The 18,415-nt window shown below is 55.2% G+C and overlaps 1 protein-coding gene across 3 annotated transcripts in view; it reads right to left on the bottom strand.

The window, feature by feature from the left end:
* Window positions 1-1,441: 1,441 nt before the first annotated feature.
* The window catches only part of INSR (insulin receptor), a 55,096-nt gene continuing 38,122 nt past the window's right edge, over window positions 1,442-18,415 (bottom strand). For 2 of the 3 annotated variants that reach the window (XM_083720195.1, XM_083720194.1), the window contains 14 exons: window positions 15,809-16,047; window positions 15,547-15,714; window positions 14,634-14,838; window positions 13,119-13,393; window positions 12,439-12,578; window positions 12,016-12,175; window positions 11,282-11,381; window positions 10,463-10,530; window positions 9,897-10,126; window positions 9,518-9,628; window positions 9,267-9,426; window positions 8,355-8,484; window positions 7,450-7,584; window positions 1,442-6,618 (listed from right to left, as the gene is read on the bottom strand). In XM_083720195.1, the coding sequence (XP_083576321.1) occupies window positions 6,261-6,618; window positions 7,450-7,584; window positions 8,355-8,484; window positions 9,267-9,426; window positions 9,518-9,628; window positions 9,897-10,126; window positions 10,463-10,530; window positions 11,282-11,381; window positions 12,016-12,175; window positions 12,439-12,578; window positions 13,119-13,393; window positions 14,634-14,838; window positions 15,547-15,714; window positions 15,809-16,047 (2,479 nt within the window). In that variant the 3' untranslated portion in view covers window positions 1,442-6,260. The remainder of the gene's footprint in view (window positions 6,619-7,449; window positions 7,585-8,354; window positions 8,485-9,266; window positions 9,427-9,517; window positions 9,629-9,896; window positions 10,127-10,462; window positions 10,531-11,281; window positions 11,382-12,015; window positions 12,176-12,438; window positions 12,579-13,118; window positions 13,394-14,633; window positions 14,839-15,546; window positions 15,715-15,808; window positions 16,048-18,415) is intronic. The other variant, XR_014559693.1, reaches the window with a different exon arrangement.

Genomic DNA, 18,415 nt, shown 5'->3' with positions numbered 1-18,415 from the left:
CCACAAACGTATCTGGGCACACAGAGCAACTACTAATGTACCTCCTCTCCCCCCTTGTGCTAAAACTCACAGAAACAACCTTTCTTCAATGGGACACCCTCCAGAGCTTTGGAGCTCCAATATTACACAGGCTGCTGGGGCCAATGGGAGTTGTAGTCCCAAGGCGCTTGGTTGGGGGAAGAGTTGCCGAGGAGGCCAAAAAGCAGGGGGCTTGTATTTGCCACATTTCCGAAGGGCATCCAGAGACACACTCCTGAAACCAAACACTGGCAGGGCTGGGAGTTCCTCTGGCTCATCTCAGGCACCCGGTACTTGCGAAGGAAGTTGGGCAACCTGACCGCGCTCAGCGAGATAAGCAGCCCCTTCTCAGCCTCAAAGCCACAGGCCGATTCAGCCTGAGGGACGCATGCAGGGCAGGTTCCTGAGAACCAGTGCGGACAGTCCTTAGCGAGATGGACCGACAAGCTGATAAGGCAGCTTCTAGAAGGACCACAGAGTTGGAAGGGACCCCAAGGGCCATCTAGTCCACCCCGCTGCAGTGCAGGAATCCAGAATGCTGCTTCGGGGAGAAGGGTCCCTGGCAGAGCGCCTGCTTGGTGTGCAGAAAGAACCCCGCTTCCAAATGCAGGCGGGGCTGGCAGAGACCCCGAGGTCCTCGCCTCGTGCCGCAGCGGACCTGCATCGACAATACTGGTCTAGGCGGAGCGAGGGCCGGACTCCGGACAAAGAAGGCAGGTCCTGCACCCCAGACACTTGTCAGCACGGGCAACAGGAGCTGGGAGTCCCGAATCGATCGCCAGCTGCCCCTTGCCAGGCTTTTAAAGAGGAGGCTTTTAAATTAAGGTGTGACCCAGCTGTTTATGGGAACATGAACTGGTTTGCTATTCAGAGTTTGCAGGAGCAATCATGGGCTTCACAGAATCCTAGAAACGTAGAGTTGGAAGGGAACCCTGGGGTCATCTAGCCCAACCCCCAGGAACTAAAGCACCCATGACAGGTGGCCGCCCAACCTCTGCTTGAAACCCCCCCAAGGAAGGAGAGCCCACCACCTTCCGACCTGCCAAACCGCCAGGAAGCTCTTCCTACTGTGGTCAGAATCTCCTGTCCTGCCATTTAAATCCACCGAGTTGGCAGTGGGTTGCCTCCAGTGAAGTCCTACTCACCAAAATTAAGGGCTTAAATGACTCTTGAGTAGGACAGCAGCACTGGACACAAGCCTGCATTTCTTTATTACAGTATTGTCATTATCATCATCAGTAATCCACTTTTATCTTGGTCTAACGCAACACCCCCTGGTAGCTTCAGGCTGGGAAGAGATTTTGTGAGCCTGCAAAGGGGCCCAGAAACAGCGAAGAAGGAGCAGGCAGCAGGCTGGGGTTTGCAAGGCCGGAGAACAAAGCAGCGTTTAGCAGCGCAGACCAGGACCCTCGGGAGTTGGAGGCATTCTTGGATAATTTATTCAGAATTTTGTTTTTGTTGTTTTTTTAATATAAACAGTTAATTGTTCAATATTTTACACACAGCAAAGAAAAATCCGTTCGATATTCAAAGATACTCTCTGTACACATCACTGCCTGGGCTCCGATATGAAAAGCACTGACAAAAGAAATAAAAATCAAGTGGGCCTACTCTTTTTCTATGAATTCTTCTCAAAACCATGGCACATATTGATATTGATCCTTTTATTTTAAAAACAAGAGGTATTTTCTTTCCTTTCTCTCTCTCTCCAATGCCGCCCCTTCTCAGTGTTCGGGGACCATCGTCTGCACGTGTGGGGAAAGTGGGGCAGCGGGGTTGGGGGGGGGCTGGCTTCTCAGGCACTCCACGGCGGGCTTGGGGAACCCGGCGAGGCCTTTGCTTGGACCTCGGAGGGTCCCAGGAGGCGGCCCCCCTGCCTGCCCGCCTCGCAAGGGGGAAGCCAGCCCAGCTTTCTCCATGCAGAGATCCGTTAACCTTTCCGACGTTCCGGCAATGGGGCAATTCAAAACGTCCCTAGAAAACGCTTGCATTGTTATTCTTTTATATATATATATATATATATAATAAAAAAACAAAACACATTTTAAGACAGCTGGACCAGTCCTGAACAGCAGCAGCAGCAGCAACAAAAAGCAACAAAAAGCAATGTGTGTTGGTGGCGGGGTGATTTTACCAACAGGCAAGGTGGTGGGAAAATCCCCCTTCTGCTTCCGGGACAGGGCTGAGAAGCGCTTGGCGGATTTCCACAGAAATAAACCGGGCCGAAGGAGCACACACAAGAGAGATGGCTGCGTCCAGCAAAAGTCCTAGAGAACACGCAGAGCTCACAGAATCGTAAGGAACCCCCGGGGGTCATCCAGCCCAACCCCCTGCAACACGAGCAAGGGAACTCCGACTGACTCCGAAGTGAGCTGGAGTCCCCTCTGTGGGTCTCGCTTGGCAAAACGGAGATGGGGTGCTTCTTCCACCCTGCAGGATCCTCCACGGGGTTCGGACAGAACGAAAGGCTGTCGAGTCAAGAGTTCTCAAGGCAGGCCGGAACTCAAAAACCGGAGTTAGTGACCTTAATGGAAAACAACCTAAACGAAACCCCACGGTGACTTAAGTCTTGCCAGTTGCTTGCAACTATTCCGAAGGGAGGCAAGGCACAACGGAAACTCCCCTCCGTCCTGGCAGGAGGAACCGTGCTGGAGGGCAGCTACTGGATGGTAGCTGCGGGCAGAAGGGGCAACTGGGAAGGCAAGGGAGGGAGAGCAGGCGGAGGACACACAAGCCGAGCAGCCGGCATGGTTCACTTCCAGCTCACAGCGCCTCATCCGCAATCCCGGCACAAAGAGGTCCGAAGGCCGCGCCCGGCCCTTCCGTTAGACAGTGCGAGTCCCTTGCCTCAGGGGACAGCAGTGGGATGGCAGCATCAGTTAAGGTACAGCGGCCGTGCAAGAGGGGGACCCTGACCGCCTAGCACCCCACTGGGTCAGCCTCCACCCTCAACAATCGGCCAGTCTAGGGAGCTGCTTCCCTACCCGAGACTCGTCTACGCAGCTCTGTGCCCAACGTAGAGCAGACCCACTGATGCCATCGAGGAACTGGACTCCGTTGGAGATGACCCAGTTTGCCCAGGGCACAAAGAGAGCTTTTTAAAAGCCCTACTGCCAAGGAGAGGTTGCTGGGGATTGCAGGAGGACAAGCTCCCTTCTCCCCACGCGAAGCAAGTGCTCAACCACTGAGCTGAGGTTCTCAGGAGAGGAATCTTTTCAAAAAGGGTTTTTTCTATGTGCCTTTCTGCTCTCCCTTCCGGCACCAGCCCCCCCCCCCCCGGCTCCCCTCAAACGGACAGGCACTCTGGGCCCTTCTCCCCTAAGTGCAAGAGGCTCCACAATATGGATAGCACCAAAAACTTTTGAACAGCAACGTGACACATCTCTACCCAGGCCGGCAGATGTGAGGCCTTCTCTCTCTCTCTCTCTCTCTCTCTGTGCAAACCAGGGCCAGAGGCGTCAGGAGGGACTGGAAAGGTCTGGGGCGCTCGAGGCTCGCTAATCTTTCAAACGGGCGCAAAACAAAATTGCAGACTGGCAGGAGAGACTAAGGACCCCCCCCCTTCTAGGCATCATTACACGATGGCCTTAGGGGTGGGTTGATGCCACCCTGCAAAGGTTTTGGGGCTGCTTCGTTCCCAAACATCAAACTTCCCGCTCTGTCCCACCAAGAGATGCCCCTCCAGGCGGCAATAAGGCGCCAACATTGAGGAAGCGTCGCAGGAACGCTGCATGGAAGGCCCAGGAGAAGCCCACCACGAATGTGCTATTAATTGTGACCATGGCGCCCACGAAAAACCCCACCACTCTGAGAGGGGGGCCCTTGAGGCAGCTCCTAACAACGGCCCTGCTTTCCTGGGAGAGGCACACAACCCCAAACAAGCTCCTTCTCTCCCCAGCACACCCCCCCCATCAAATTCAAACCTCCATCCTCCTTGTGCTCAGCATAAAAAAGAAGATAAATCAAGGTGCATTTTCAACGAAGGCAAGCAGAGTGGATTTTTTTGGGGGGGGGGCACAGAACCACCTATGTGCAATTAGTCTGTCCAGTACCCACAAGGCCTACAGATCCGTTTATTCCGTCGACTCGACAAGATCCACATCGGTTTCTTTTTCTCAGAACAATTCACATTATAAGGAAATACGGGTTTTTTTTCTTCCTTTTTTCTCTTTTTTTAAAGAAAAAGCTTATTTCAAATGACACTGAGGTAAGAGAGAGGTTTTGGCGATGCAAATTTCAGCAGGCGAACAATCGCCTAGGACTGAAGAGGAAATCTGAACTGGGGGGGAGGAGGAGCAGAGGGCGGACCCCACAAATTCTGTGGGGCCCACTGACTGGAGCAGAAAAGCTCTAAAGTGCAACACTGGGGAGGTTAGCCGGGGGGGGGGGGGAGAAACCCTAAAAAAAAGAAAACCCCAAGGGTTGAAGAGGGTGAAGTTCTTGCCCCCACCTCACAGGTGGGAGACACACAGGCAGATTGCACCACTGACCAGGTTTAGCAGGGCAGAAAAATTTCCCCAGCCTCCTCCTCCTCCATCTCTGCCTCCCTGGCAAATAATCACAGCGTTTGGGCTTATTCCCCCCCCAAAAAAGGGGGGCTGAGGCAAAGGCACAGGGGGCACAAGGCCAGAGTAAGACCGTTTGCCTACCTAGGCTAGTGTTGTCTGCACGGACCGGCAGCATGCTCTCCAGGTGGGGAGCCCTTTCGCCAGTCCAGCCTGGAGACGCTGCCAGCAGGGCGCGCTCCAGGGACCTTCTGTATGCCAAGCAGGAGCTCTAACGGCGGGGCTGCCTTCCTTCCGGCAAGATGCCAGGCCTCACTATGGCCCTCCACCCGCTGGCAGGCGGCCCCTCCAGAGGGGGGTGTCTCCACACCCCCCCCAATCTAACCGGACGTCCTGCCTGCAGACCAGCGGCTTGGCCAAGGGGCTGCGGGACCCTAGGAGGCCGCGATGGATCCTGCGGGAACTTCCCACCAAATTCCCTAGCGTCGCCTGCCAACTGTGCCAAAACAGAAACGCAAACACTTAGCGAGTCTCCCTGTCACATCCGCCACCAAGCAAGGCTCCCCCCCCCCCGCAAAGGTTTTGGGGTGGGGGTGGGGAATCAACAAAGGCAACAATAATTTATAAGGAGGTTGGCTACCTTGGACTTAAATATGTCACAACAAACATATATATATATTTATGTACACACACGCACACGCACGGGACGCTAACCGGACAGGGCCCAAAGGGAGGTGGCTCACTCTGTGCTATTTTTAAGCCACCAAAAAGCACTCGGGGGGGGATCCTAAAGGGGGGGTTGGCTACTGCTTTGGCTACCTCGCTTTGCTGGAGGAGGGGGGAAACGACGACAGGGTGGGGAACCCCTCACCCCCAAAAGTTATTCAGTATAAAAATAATCTCTTGAGAATCCATTCAGTCCGGGGCAGGGGCTGGCTCTCATGCCCCTCCGTGGCTGGAGAGAACGGTTCTGTACAAAAAGACTCGCTCGCTCCCCCCATGTAGCTCTGCGCACACACACGCACACCGATTAACCCATTGAGAAAAGCAGCATCAGTTGGTCAAATCGGGGCAGAAAGACAGGTCTGGGTGGGACACGCCTTAAGAGATCCTTCAGATCCTAATTCTTTTAAATAAAAAAAAAGGAGAGAAAAAAATGGCAAAGGAATCCCCTCCGAAAGAGGGGGACAGGCAAGAAGAGAGGGAACATGTTTCTGGGTTCTGCTTGGGAAGGTGGTTCTGGGCTGTGGGCGCATTAAAGAGCCCACCACCACCACCACCACCACCACCGTGGGACTGGAGGCAGGCAGAGGGCTCTCCCCTCTCCCTCCTACTCGCGAGAAGCCCCTTCCCGTCTCAAAGCCACAGCGTTGTGCAAGGGGATCCGGGCCGTGTGGAAATGCAGCAAAACGGCCGCTTGCGTCTTTCACAGATGAAGGCTGCTGGCGGCGAGTCGACGTTTGCGCGCCCCTAACCCCCCCCCAAAAAACCACCCCGACCCAGAAATACGACATGATTTGCCCTCCTGGGGGGAGAAAAGTCACTGTCCTAGTAGTAGTAGTAATAAGAATAATCTTCCACGACGATTAAAAAGTCCGTCTTTTCGGTAGAAAGCGAGTCCGCGGTGTGTCTGCAAAAATACTGCCAGTCCTGAGATTTGTGTGGGAGAGGAACTGCCGGGGCAGGGGGGGCGGGAACCAAAGGAGATAAAAGCCGGGTGCGCCCCCACCCCTGCCATTAGGAGGGGCTGGAGCGGGGCATGGAGAGGATGCGCCCGTTCTTCTTGCTGCCGTTCATGTGTGTGTAGGGGATGTGCTCCTCGTAGCTGCCCTTGAGCGCCACCGAGAGGCCGTTGTCCCTGCCCAGGACGTCGTCCCGCTGGGAGTAGGAGGAGGCCGGGTCCAGGGGGATGCTCTCCATGTTCTCAAAGTCCATCTCAAAGTCCTCCGTCTCGGGGGGCTTGTTCTCCTCGCTGTAGAAGAAGGAGACGTCCCGGAAGGAGGGGTGCAGCTCGTCCTTCAGCATCTCAATCACCTCCGTGAAGGTCGGGCGCATCTTGGGGTTGTACTGCCAGCACAGCTGCATGAGGTCGTGGCTGCAGAGGGGGGACAAAGGAGCCAGGGGGTCAGTCGGGCAGCTCCCCAAAAACCGTTCCGACGCCTCCCCCAAGCCTTCTGTTTCTGGGGCTGCCACTAGCAACCCTGGGGCAAAGAAGGCTGAGACACCCCCCCCCCCACTAAAAAAAAGGACCTGTGTCCTTTTTTGCGCCAAGGGGGCACGAGAGGGAGGTGAGGTCAAGGACCCCTGGATGGTTCAGTCCAGTCCAAGGTGACTCTGACGTTGCGGCGCTCATCTCGCTTTCAGGCTGAGGGAGCCGGGCTTTGTCCACAGATAGCTTTTCCGGGTCATGTGGACAGGATGACCAAACCACTTCTGGACCAACGGGACACCATGATGGAAACCACAGCTCATGGAAACGCCGTTTACCTTCCCGCCACAGCGGTACCTATTTATCTACTTGCGCTGGCGTGCTTTTGAACTGCTAGGTTGGCAGGAGCAGGGACAGAACAATGGGAGCTCACTCCGTTGTGAAGATTCGAACCACCGACCTTCCCATCAGCAAGCCCAAGAGGCTCACTGGTTTAGAGCACAGTGCTGCCTGGTGGCATGGCATGAATTCACCACCACTTCCTGAGACGATGGGCAGGAGGCAAGGAGCCTGCCAGCAGGTGGCGCCAGAACCCGCTTCTTCTCCCCTGACCCCGCCGTAAGGGACAAGCCTGAGAAACTGGCTGGCAGGGCAGAGGGAGCCTGTTCCCCCTAATGAAGCGAACCCTGGACTGTCCCCACCTGGAGGGCAAAGGAGTTGCCTGGTGCCCCACCCACCCACCCAGAGGGCGGCCCCTGCCTCCCCTCCCCGACTCACAGCCTCTCGGTGCAGTTCTCCGGCTGCTCCAGGCACCCGCCGTCCATGACGAACTTGAGGACCTGCTCGTTGGAGAGGCCTTGGTAAGGCTGCTCGGCCAGGCTGCTGATCTCCCAGAGGACGACGCCAAAGGACCTGGGGGGAGACAGGAGGGTGAGGGCCAGGAAGCAGAGGGGACTCCCCAGGCAGAGGCTAAACCCCCATGCAGCCGTTCCAGGGTGCCCCCCCTGCCAAGGCTCCGCACAAAGGGTGCAGAAAGACCCCCAGAGCTGCTGCCAGTCAGTGCAGACCACACTGTTGTGACTCGGGCGAGGGCGGCTCCCCACACTTCCGTTCAGAGCCTCGGAGATTGGAACGAGCTGGGCAGCGGCGGCATGGCACCTGCTTCGCATGCAGAAGGTCCTGGGTTCAGCCCCCAAACTGCTGTGTTAGCAGCACCAAGGTGACTTCCCTGGGGTGCAATCTGGGCCGTGTGTCTGGAGGCCCTGGGCTGCCCAGACGGTAAGACCCCCCTCTCGGCCTGGCTGATGGGAGCCAAAGGGAAGCAGAGTGAGATGTCTGGCACCTGCTTGGCTGCAGGAGTTGCCAGAAGGAGCCACCCAACTGCCTTAGGGATTCCGCTCAGGATTTCGGTGGGGTTTACTCCCGAGCCTTTTCTTCTCCCAAAATATCCCGCAAGGCAGCGGAGGTTTTGGATCAGAGTTTCCCTTCTCAGGATGGGCCGGGACAAAGACCCCCTGCCTGAAACCCTGCAGAGCTGCTGCTGACAGCCGGAGTTGGCAATATTGAGCCAGATGGCCTGACTTGGGACAAGAGCGGCTTCCTACGGCCTGTTAGGCCTGCAAGGAGAGCCAGCGTCCTCCTGCATGCGGCCAGGGAGGGGGGTTGGGGTGCCCCCCACTCACCAGACGTCAGAGCAGGCGGTGAAGACGCCGTCCTTCAGCGACTCGGGGGCCATCCAGCGCACGGGGAGGAGCCCCTTCCCTCCTTTGCGGTAGTAATCCGTCTCGTAGATGTCCCTGGTCATGCCAAAGTCTGGGGGTTGCGGGGAGAGAGAGGAAAAGGGGGGAGGGCTCAGAGCTTCCCTCAAGGACGTGTCTGCAGGGGCATGGCTGGGGGGGACCCGTCCTGGGGGGCCACATTTGGAGCCCAACCCAGGGGCCCCCACCACCCCTGAATACACGGGGCCTTCTCAACGCTCGCCTGCTGTCCGGACACCTCAGTTATTCGGTAATCTGGGAAAAGGCCTTCGGAAACGATGCAATACTGAATGGTTTAGTTTATGTAAAATATGCAGGGATTTATGCTACGCTAAATGAACCATGGAAAGAGAAGAACCACCTTAATATTTTAAGGTTGTCTAAATTAATATTCTAAATTGTGAAATTGTGTGTTTATTTGTGGGGGTGTTGCTATTGGGTTGTTGTTTTTATTTTCATTAGGTAATTTGTGGTTTTAGATCTTGATTTGCCCTGAGACCACTGGGTATAGGGCGGTATGTAAACAAAACAAAACAAAACAGAAAACAGAAAAGTGTGTGTGTACACACACACACACACATATATTAAAGGCCTTTGCAGTGGGGGCACCCCAATTATGGAATAACTCCCCGATCCCCCAACCTCAATGTATTTCTTGTAGGATATGGAGAGTTCGGTGAGTTTTACTGCTAGAAATGTCACTCAACGAGGGCACGAGTCTTTCTGGCTCTTCCTTTGGCCGTCTCAACCGCGGGGCTCGGGCGCGCTCTGAGAGGGGCTCAGAATAAATCCCTTTTGGGGTCCTCCCCCCGCCCCCCAGGAGGAAAGCCGCCCCACCTCCGATCTTGACGGTGAAGTCCTCAGCCACCATGCAGTTTCTGGCAGCCAAGTCCCGGTGGACGAACTTCTTGGCGTTCAGGTAGGCCATGCCGTCGGCGATCTCGGCAGCCATCTGGATCATCTCCTGGAGGGTGGGCGGGGGGCGGCCGGGGTTGTTCTGGGGGAGCCAAGAGGAGGCGGCGTGAGCAAGAGGGGGGCCCAGCTTCTCTGCCTTGCCACCCCCCAAAAAACCAACACCTGGCTGTTACCTCTGCATCCGGGCGCAAGGACCGCAGGTAGCTCTTCAGGTCTCCGTGAGCCATCAGCTCCATGACCACCAGGGTGGGCTGCCCTTTCGACACCACTCCTAAGAGGCGGACCTGGGGAGAAAGAGGGCAAGAGGGAAGGGCCCGTCAGCCAATGGAGAACCCCGCAGCAAGCGAAGGAAGGGCCCGACCGCCTGTACCCTCGGTGGCCAGAGGCCCTGAAGAGCAGAGGAATCGGTCTGCCCGGCAACCTCCTCCCACCGTGGTTCTCCACTGGGTTGGTTGAGCCGCGACCCCCCTGAGGAGCTGTCTTCTCAGGGCTCCCCTCCCACCACCCCCGTATCGCAGGGGGTTGGTCTGGATGACCCTCGGGACCCCTCACCACGTGGTGGCAGCTGAAGCCTTTCATGACGGAGGCCTCGTTGAGGAACTCGATGCGCTCCCGCAGGCTGGCCGACTCGTTCACCGTCTTGACGGCCACCCGCATTTCCGCCTCGCCCTTCACGATGTCCTTGGCGATGCCCTCGTAGACCATCCCAAAGGAGCCCTGGCCCAACTCCTGCAGGAGGGAGATCTTCTCGCGGGGGACCTCCCACTCGTCAGGGATGTACACTGCAAGGCGGGGAAAGAGGGAAGCGGGTTGGGCTAGATGACCCTCAGGTCCCTTCCAAGCTTAGGTTCTCTAGGAGGGCAGAGGCCAGCCCAGGGGGGAATAGCACGCAGCTCAGCTTGGCGTCCCAGAGGATTCTCTCCAGCTCGGTTCTGGTGCGAGTCCGGAATGGCTGCATCTGCCTCCTTTAACGCCTATGGCCAGAAGGGCAGCGGAGGCACCTCGAAGCTTCCGAAGGGAAGGAGGAGTACCTGTTTCTTCCCAGTGGATTGTGCCCTCCCTGAGCCAAGGAAGAGTAAGAGCAAAAGCCCCCCCCCCCGCCTCGACCTGCCACTCACCATCGTTGGCGCTGAGATACTCTGGGTTGGAGGAGGCGTAAAGCGGCCCCGTCGGTCCTTCCTTTTGCCTGGGGGGGAAGCAAGCACAGGAGAGGCGTCCGTCACCCGTTGAGATCCCAAAAACCGGAGCGGCAATGGCTGTGCGTGTGGGAGGGGCATGCATGGGCACAGAGGGGCCTGCATAATCCGAAAGGACTCGAGCGATCGCCTTCGGAAGAAAATGCCTAAAGGCACAAGGTGGTTTCTAGTCCTCAGGACAGTGCATATGTGGGTTTAGTGGCACTTAAAGGGACATGCTCAAGCAAAACCAGGGGATAGGAAAGGAAGAAAAAGAAAGAAAGAAAGAAAGAAAGAAAGAAAGAAAGAAAGAAAGAAGAAAACCCAGGGCCAACAGTCTCGTATTTCCTACAGGATTCTTAGCTTCATAATAAAGCCTTGAAAAGAAAAAGAAAAACCAGGTGAGGGCATGTGACCCCACACACCCAGACTATGGAATGCTTATTATTATAAGAAGACGACGAAGAAGAAGTTAACTGATACCTCGCCTTTTCCCCTACCAGGGACTCAAGGCGTCTAACAGATAAAGCAAGAACAGCTAAAACCCATTTTTTTGGGGGGGGGAAATGTTGCTGCCCGGTCCGTGAGGGGGAAGAAGGCGCTGCCCCACCAGCCGCAGTGGGGAAAGCTTTTCGCGGATCGGGAAGGGAAGGTGGTGTCCTTGGTTATGGCTGCAAGCACCTGCCAGCTTCCCCCCCCTTCCCCGCCGCAAGAAGTCCGGAGTCTATAGGGAGGGAATCTGCAAACGAGAGGCAGCCCCACCTTTTCTTGATGAAGATGTAGGCACCTCCGATGACCCCCAGGAAGAAAACGGCGAAGATGATGGGGACGATGATGCTCACCAGGTTATTGTTGGGGGGAACTGCAGTGGGGGGGGAGAGAGGGGGGACCAGGTCAGGTTGGGTCAAAAAGGACTCACCTCCCCCATCACCCCCCAAAGCGTCTTGTGCCCTGCCCCTCTCTCTCACCACCCACAAAAGGGAACACAACCTCTCTCACATATACAAGAGGCTCCTCTGACAGCAACAAGCAAGTCCTGCTTTCATGGTGTCCTGAGGAACCCTCTGCCACTAGAGATCCCGCAGCAAGCGCCTGCTGTTCAAACTCCCAAAAGCCCACTGAAAACTCTCCCTCCATGGGCAATTTAGGGTTCATCTTTCTACCACAGCCGGTTGGTACCCGATTGCGGCTTTTCTATGTGGCTCTGTCGCTGCAAACCGCGTTGATATATTTGATGGATTTATAAATGCTTGGTCGATGTAAATAGCTAAAATCGGTATGTATGCAAATGCCACAAACACAGGCACACACAAAGTATGACTGGCCAAGGATGATGGGAATCGTAGTCCCAAAGCAGCCAAGTCTGGAAAGCCCTAATCTACAGTCTCATGACTGCCCACCTGCCTGCAAAGAGGACTGTGCCCCCTGGGCGGGTGGTTGTGGGAGCCCAGCTCCTCTGTGCCCCCCTGTCCACCCCCACCCCCCCAGGATCTTACAATAGTCATAGACGTAGAAGTAGATGGGCTCCGTCCAGGAGCCGTTCCCCGCCAGGGACGTGGCTCGCACTCGGACGCTGTAGTTGCCCGTCTGCAGCCCCGTCAGCTTGCAGCCCTGCTGAGCAGCGAACTTCAGGCGAGAGAGGCAGTAGCGCTGCTCCTGTGGGGAGACGACATGCTCAGTGGGGGTCTCCCGGCGCCCCCCACCCCACATCCTTCAGAGCAGCAGCTTGCACAGCCCTGGGTGGATCACAGCGCTGAGGGAGCACCAGGAAGGGTTTCCGTAACCTATCGGGGGAAATGGCACTTTCCGGATCACGCTGCAGAGCAACCGTGAGGGAAGGTTAAGAACGGCATATCGCATGCGGCATATCTGGGGCGGAAAGCCAGAAAAGCGAGAGAGGGGAAGAAAGGGGTCCTCACCTCTGAATCTCCGAGGCGCCCGTAGTTCACCTCGTAAAGGATGATCAGCCCGTTGGGCTCCCTCGGTTCCTGCCAGCGCAGGTGGACCACGTTCTTGTCCAGCTCGTGGGTCACGGGCCCCACAATGTCGTCGGCTTTCGCTGGGAACACAACCAAGAGAAAAGGCTTGCTCAGCGCGAATCTGGACAACCGACGCGAGAGCCAGCAGTTAGGAGACCCGGGTTCAAAGCCCCGCTCCGTCACAAAGCTCAAACAGCCAAGCCTCTTTGAGGACAGAAATGGGGGGGGGGGGCAGAGAAAATCTCGTGCGCCAGCTTCTCAGAGGGAGAAATAATGGTAATAATAATTTTATTATTTGCACCCTGCCCATCCGGCTGGGTTTCCAGCATGTATATAAACACACAATAAAACAAGAAACGTTCAACAGCTTCTCCATACGGAGAGCCAGCGCAGTGTAGTTGTCAGAGTGTCAGACTTGGGAGAGACCAGGGTTTGAATCCCCACTCAGGTCGCTGGGTGACCTCAGATGCCGGTCACTGCCTCTCAGCCTACCTCCCAGGATAAAATGGGGGGCGACCTGCGTGCGCCACCACCGTGAGCCCCTCAAGACGGAAAGTGAGGAAGACGAGGGCACGATGCACGTGCCGTGCGCCCCGTAAACCCGGCCTGGCCAGGCTCACCTTCCGGCATGGTCCTGGCGCTGACGTAGGCCTCGCTGCTGCACTCCTGGGGCACCTCGTGGTTGCAGGCCTGGATCTTGATGCGGTAGCCCGTGAAGTGCTGCAGGTTGGAGATGACGATGGACTCCTTGAAGACCACCTTGGAGAAGGGCTTGGGCTCCGGAGGGCTGGCGGGGGCTGCCGTGGAGCCGTTCCCAAAGGCCGGCAGCGTCGGGGACGGGGTGGTGCTGTTGGCCGGGGCGCCCAGGTCCCTCCGGCGCCGCATCACCGACGGCCTGCAGAGAAGGGAAAAGAGAGAGGCGTCGGTCGAAGCCCCCGTTCCAAAAGCGGCTGGCCGGGCAGCTCAGAAACAAACTGGAGCCGCCATGACAGTGTCTCGTCCCTTCGGGATTCCCTTTGGGGCAAGAGTGGGCACTGGGGGAGAGAGGGGCTTTTCTTTGGCCATTCTGGGGGTCCCCCCACTTTTAAAAAAGAGTTCTCAGCTCCCTGAGCTCAGACTTTGCCCATTAGTCTTGACTGGTTTTCCTTTTTTAAAACATCAAATTTAATACAATTTCCCCCCAAAGTTGACTTCCCGCTCTCCTTCCTGGATGCGTCTCACCCCTCCACCATTCATGCTCAATATTACATTCTTTTTTAGCTTTTTATTTATACATTTCAAATGTACATGTTTTCATTCGTTTTACAATCAATTTAACATTTCAAAATTTGACTTCCTTCCCCCTCTCTCTGTGGTTCCTTAAATTTATTTTTAAAATATTCTTCTGCATATGCACATTCCTCTAACTTGCTTAATTATCTGCTGCAAATACGCCGCTCGATATCACATCTTCATTTCCAATTCACAATCGGCTCCTCGCGTTTGGTCGAGGGATGTATGACCCCTTTGGTTCTTTAAGGGTGCGTGGCCTCGCCTTGCAAACGCGCGGGCAGAAATGGATCCGCCGGCAGCCTCGGCTCAGCCTCTGGGTTTCAAAACATTCCCAGGAAGGGGCTCTGGGAGCAAAGAGAGGCTGCGGGGCCTGGCTCCCTTTCCGGCGGGATTACTCATTAATCCTGGGGTTGTGAGCCGCACAAGCGCCCGGCTGGACTGTGCCCCCTTCTGCAGCGGGGCAGGGTTCACAGGCTCCATCACGCACCCCACACCTTCCCCTGCCCAAAGATCCAAGGGCACAAACAAACACCTTCCTTTGGGTTCAATACTGCCTGCACAGACTAGCAGCAGTGGCTCTGATGGGTTTCAGGCTCAGGGCTCTCAGGGAGACGCCACTGGGGATTGAACCCGCGCCCATCTGCGTGCAACACAGGGGCTCTAACCACTGAGCCGCAGCAGGTCAAGCGCGGTTATCATCCTCTTGGGTCTGACCTGACACAGGCCTACAGAGCCATTTGACCCAGCATTGCCTGCACTGGCCGACAGCAGCGGCAGCTTCTTCTTCCACTTGCGCTTCCTGCTCCCACACCTGAGCCAGAAAGTGTGGGGGGGGGGGTGAGGATCCGCGCTCGACCTCTTACTTGGGGACAAAGACGATGTCGTGGAGGTAGTTCTCGAAGACCTTCCGGAAGGCAGACTCCTCCGTCTCCTTCATGATCTGCGACTCGGTCTTGGGGCAGGGGCAGCACTCCAGGCTGGGCTCCTCGCTGTTGCTGTCGTTCGGCTTGTGGGGGGAGTCTTCCGACTCCAGCGGGGGGGACCACGTCCGAGAAGGGAGCTTCAAGCCTGCGGGGAGGGGAGGGGAGGGGAGGGGAGGTTGTGAGGCCAAGCCATGGAGACAGCGCCCCAGAGCCCCAGGCAGACTCTGGACAGTGCCCCCCACTCCCTCTGTCACAGAGATGGAGAACCCTTTTCTTTAGATAGATAGATTCCTTTTCTAACTCGTGATAAGCAGCAGCGACAACAGTCGAGAAAACAGAAAAGAGAAGATGGGGCAGGAGTTTTACCTGGGGGAAATTCCCCCACCCAAGGCCCACCCTGCCACCCTGGGGGTCAGGAGCACCCAGCCTTCATTCAAGGAAGCCCAGCAGCGGGTCTTGCCCCAAGGAGGCAGTTGCGGGGTCAGAAGGTGTGTGCCTTCCCCAGCAGTCTAAGGCGCCATCGTCTTGTCTCTCGCTGTGCCACCCTTTTTTATTTTTCTTCTGGCCCTGGGAGACCAGCGAAGAGGGGAGCCGGTTGCAGCAGGAGAGGGAGACCCCTGTGACTTCATCTCTGCCTCTTGGCTTCCCTCCTCTCCAGCCTCAGCTTCTGCATCTATGCCTGGACTGCTCTCTGCCACAGGATCTCCCCGCTCACCAAACCCTGTTCCCTCTCCGGTTTCCAACACCGCCTCTTCCCCATCTTCTCCCTCATTGTCACCCCACCTCTGCTCCCCGAGCTCTGTGGCACTAGGTGGGACCCAGGCGGGCGGGCAGGGCAGTGCCAGCAGCTCACCCTTCAGGCAGTAGTCCAGCTCGTAGAGCTCACTGTCCTCGGGCTGCTTTTCCCAGGAGACCTTGTAGTGCGTGATGTTCCCGTTGGGGTCGGAGGGCGGCTTCCACTTCAGGAAGATCTGCGAGGAGCAGTTGGACACCGAGATGGGGTCCAGGGGGACGGTGGGCACTGCGGGGGGCGGAGAAGAGAGACAAAAGGTCACCCCAGGGCAATCCCCCCTCTCACCCCAGCCCCCCGCTTCCAACCGTGGACAGCCTCTCACCCGAGGCGTTGGTCTGGACGTAGATGATCTCGCTCTTGGCCCCGTAGGACTTGCGCTCGTCCGAGTGGGTGATCAGGGTCTTGACGAAGATGGCGTACTGCGTCCAGGGCTTGAGGCCGCGCAGAAGGTGGCCCGGCTTGGTGTCGCTGTTGCGGGGAGGCGGCTCAACGTCCATCACCGTCCAGCTGTTGGCGCCGCAGACGTCCTGCCCGTCAAACTCCGTCACGTTCCGGAAGGGGCTGGGGGGGGGGAGAAGGGGCCGAAAGGAGGAAACGGCTTTTATTTCAGAAAGACATACCTGGAGTGCGAATTACGCTTTGGTGGAGAGATGTGAAAATGGCAAAAAGTTGTGTGAAAGCCTGTTGCAGAAATGAATTCAGGTCACGGAAATTTTTAGAAACGGAGTCGGTTGGGCTGCGGCTGCTCTTCCCGCGTTCTGGCTTTTATTTCAAGCGCTGCCTCTGCCGATCCTTCAATCCCAGCTACAGAAATGGCAGAATCGACTTGCCAACTTCATTTTAGGGGGCAGCCCTCCAAACTCTGCATCCCCCGAGACAAAGGAGGAATAGGAGGACACCTTATCCTACGTTATTTTGCAGAGAAGCCTTTCAACTTAAATAATGCACGTTCTCAGCGATTCGCCGGGGATCTTGTGGGTTCAAGTGAAATCGCTCTGTGCCACTCCTTCAAATAATGCACAGCCTTTTTAAAATCCTTCTTGGGCAAGGATTGGGATAATACACAGTCTCTTTTTTCAGTTGACTTTTAGGGTATAGAAGAGACCGTGTTCACATTTAGTTTGAACTAAGGTAAAGGGCCCCTTCATGGATCACTGCCTTGCCATGGCGAAGGGGCTTGAAGAACTCAGAGAAGCTATGAACTATGCCGAGCAGGGCACCCAAGATGAACAGGTCATAGTGGAGAGTTTTGACCAAACGTGATCCACCTGGAGGAGGAACTGGCAAGCCACTCCAGTATCCCTGCCAAGAAAACTCTATGGACAAAGACAACAGGCATATAAAAGTTATGACGCTGGAAGATGAGCCCCTCAGGTCGGAAGGCGTCCAACATGCTACTGGAGAAGAGCGGAGGGCAAGTACAAGTAGATCCAGAGCTGATGAAGCGGCTGGGCCAAAGCCGAAAGGACGCTCAGTTGCGGATATGCCTGGAAGCGAAAGGAAAGTCCAATGCTGTCAAGAAGAATATTGCATAGGAACCTGGAATGTAAGAACCATGAACCTGGGTATGTTAGAGGTGGTCAAAAATGAGATGGCAAGAATAAATATTGACATCCTGGGCATCAGTGAACTAAAATGGACGGGAATGGGTGAATTCAGTTCGGATGACTATCATATCTACTACTGTGGGCAAGAAACCCGTAAAAGAAATGGAGTGGCCCTCATAGTCAACAAAAGAGTGGCAAAAGCTGTACTGGGATGCAATCTTAAAAATGATAGAATGATCTCGATACGAATCCAAGGCAGACCTTTTAACATCACAGTAATCCAAGTTTATGCACCAACTACTGGTGCTGAAGAAACTGAAATTGACCAATTCTATGAAGACTTACAAGACCTTATAGAAGTGACACCAAAGAAGGATGTTCTTCTCATTATAGGGGATTGGAATGCTAAAGTAGGGAGTCAAGAGATAAAAGGAACAATTGGCAAGTTTGGCCTTGGAGATCAAAACGAAGCAGGGCAAAGGCTAATAGAGTTCTGCCAAGAGAACAAGCTGGTCATCACAAACACGCTTTTCCAACAACACAAGAGACGACTCTACACATGGACATCACCAGATGGGCAGCATCGAAATCAGATCAATTATATTCTCTGCGGCCAAAGATGGAGAAGCTCTATACAGTCAGCAAAAACAAGACCTGGAGCTGACTGTGGCTCAGATCATCAGCTTCTTATAGCAAAATTCAAGCTTAAACTGAAGAAAGTAGGAAAAACCACTGGGCCGGTAAGATACAATCTAAGTCAAATCCCTTATGAATACACAGTGGAAGTGAGGAACAGGTTTAAGGATTTAGATTTGGTGGACAGAGTGCCTGAAGAACTATGGATGGAGGCTCGTAACATTATACAGGAGGCAGCAACGAAAACCATCCCAATGAAAAGGAAATGCAAGAAAGCAAAGTGGCTGTCCAATGAGGCCTTACAAATAGCGGGGGAGAGAAGGCAAGCAAAATGTGAGGGAGATGGTGAAAGATACAGGAAATTGAATGCAGATTTCCAAAGAATACCAAGGAGAGACAAGAAGGCCTTCTTAAACGAGCAATGCAAAGAAATAGAGGAAAGCAATAGAATGGGAAGAACCAGAGATCTGTTCAAGAAAATTGGAGATATGAAAGGAACATTTCATACAAAGATTTCCATAATAAAGGACAAAAGTGGAAAGGACCTAACAGAAGCAGAAGACATCAAGAAGAGGTGGCAAGAATACACAGAGGAATTATACCAGAAAGAAATGGATGTCTCGTATACCCCAGGTAGTGTGGTTGCTGACCCTGAGCCAGACATCCTGGAGAGTGAAGTCAATTGGGCCTTAGAAAGCACTGCAAATAACAAGGCCAGTGGAAGTGATGGTATTCCAGCTGAACTA

The sequence above is a fragment of the Podarcis gaigeae genome (genome assembly GCF_964106915.1).
Source record: "Podarcis gaigeae genome assembly, chromosome: 18".
NCBI lineage: Eukaryota > Metazoa > Chordata > Lepidosauria > Squamata > Lacertidae > Podarcis > Podarcis gaigeae.
This window is presented reverse-complemented; position numbering and strand designations above follow the sequence as displayed.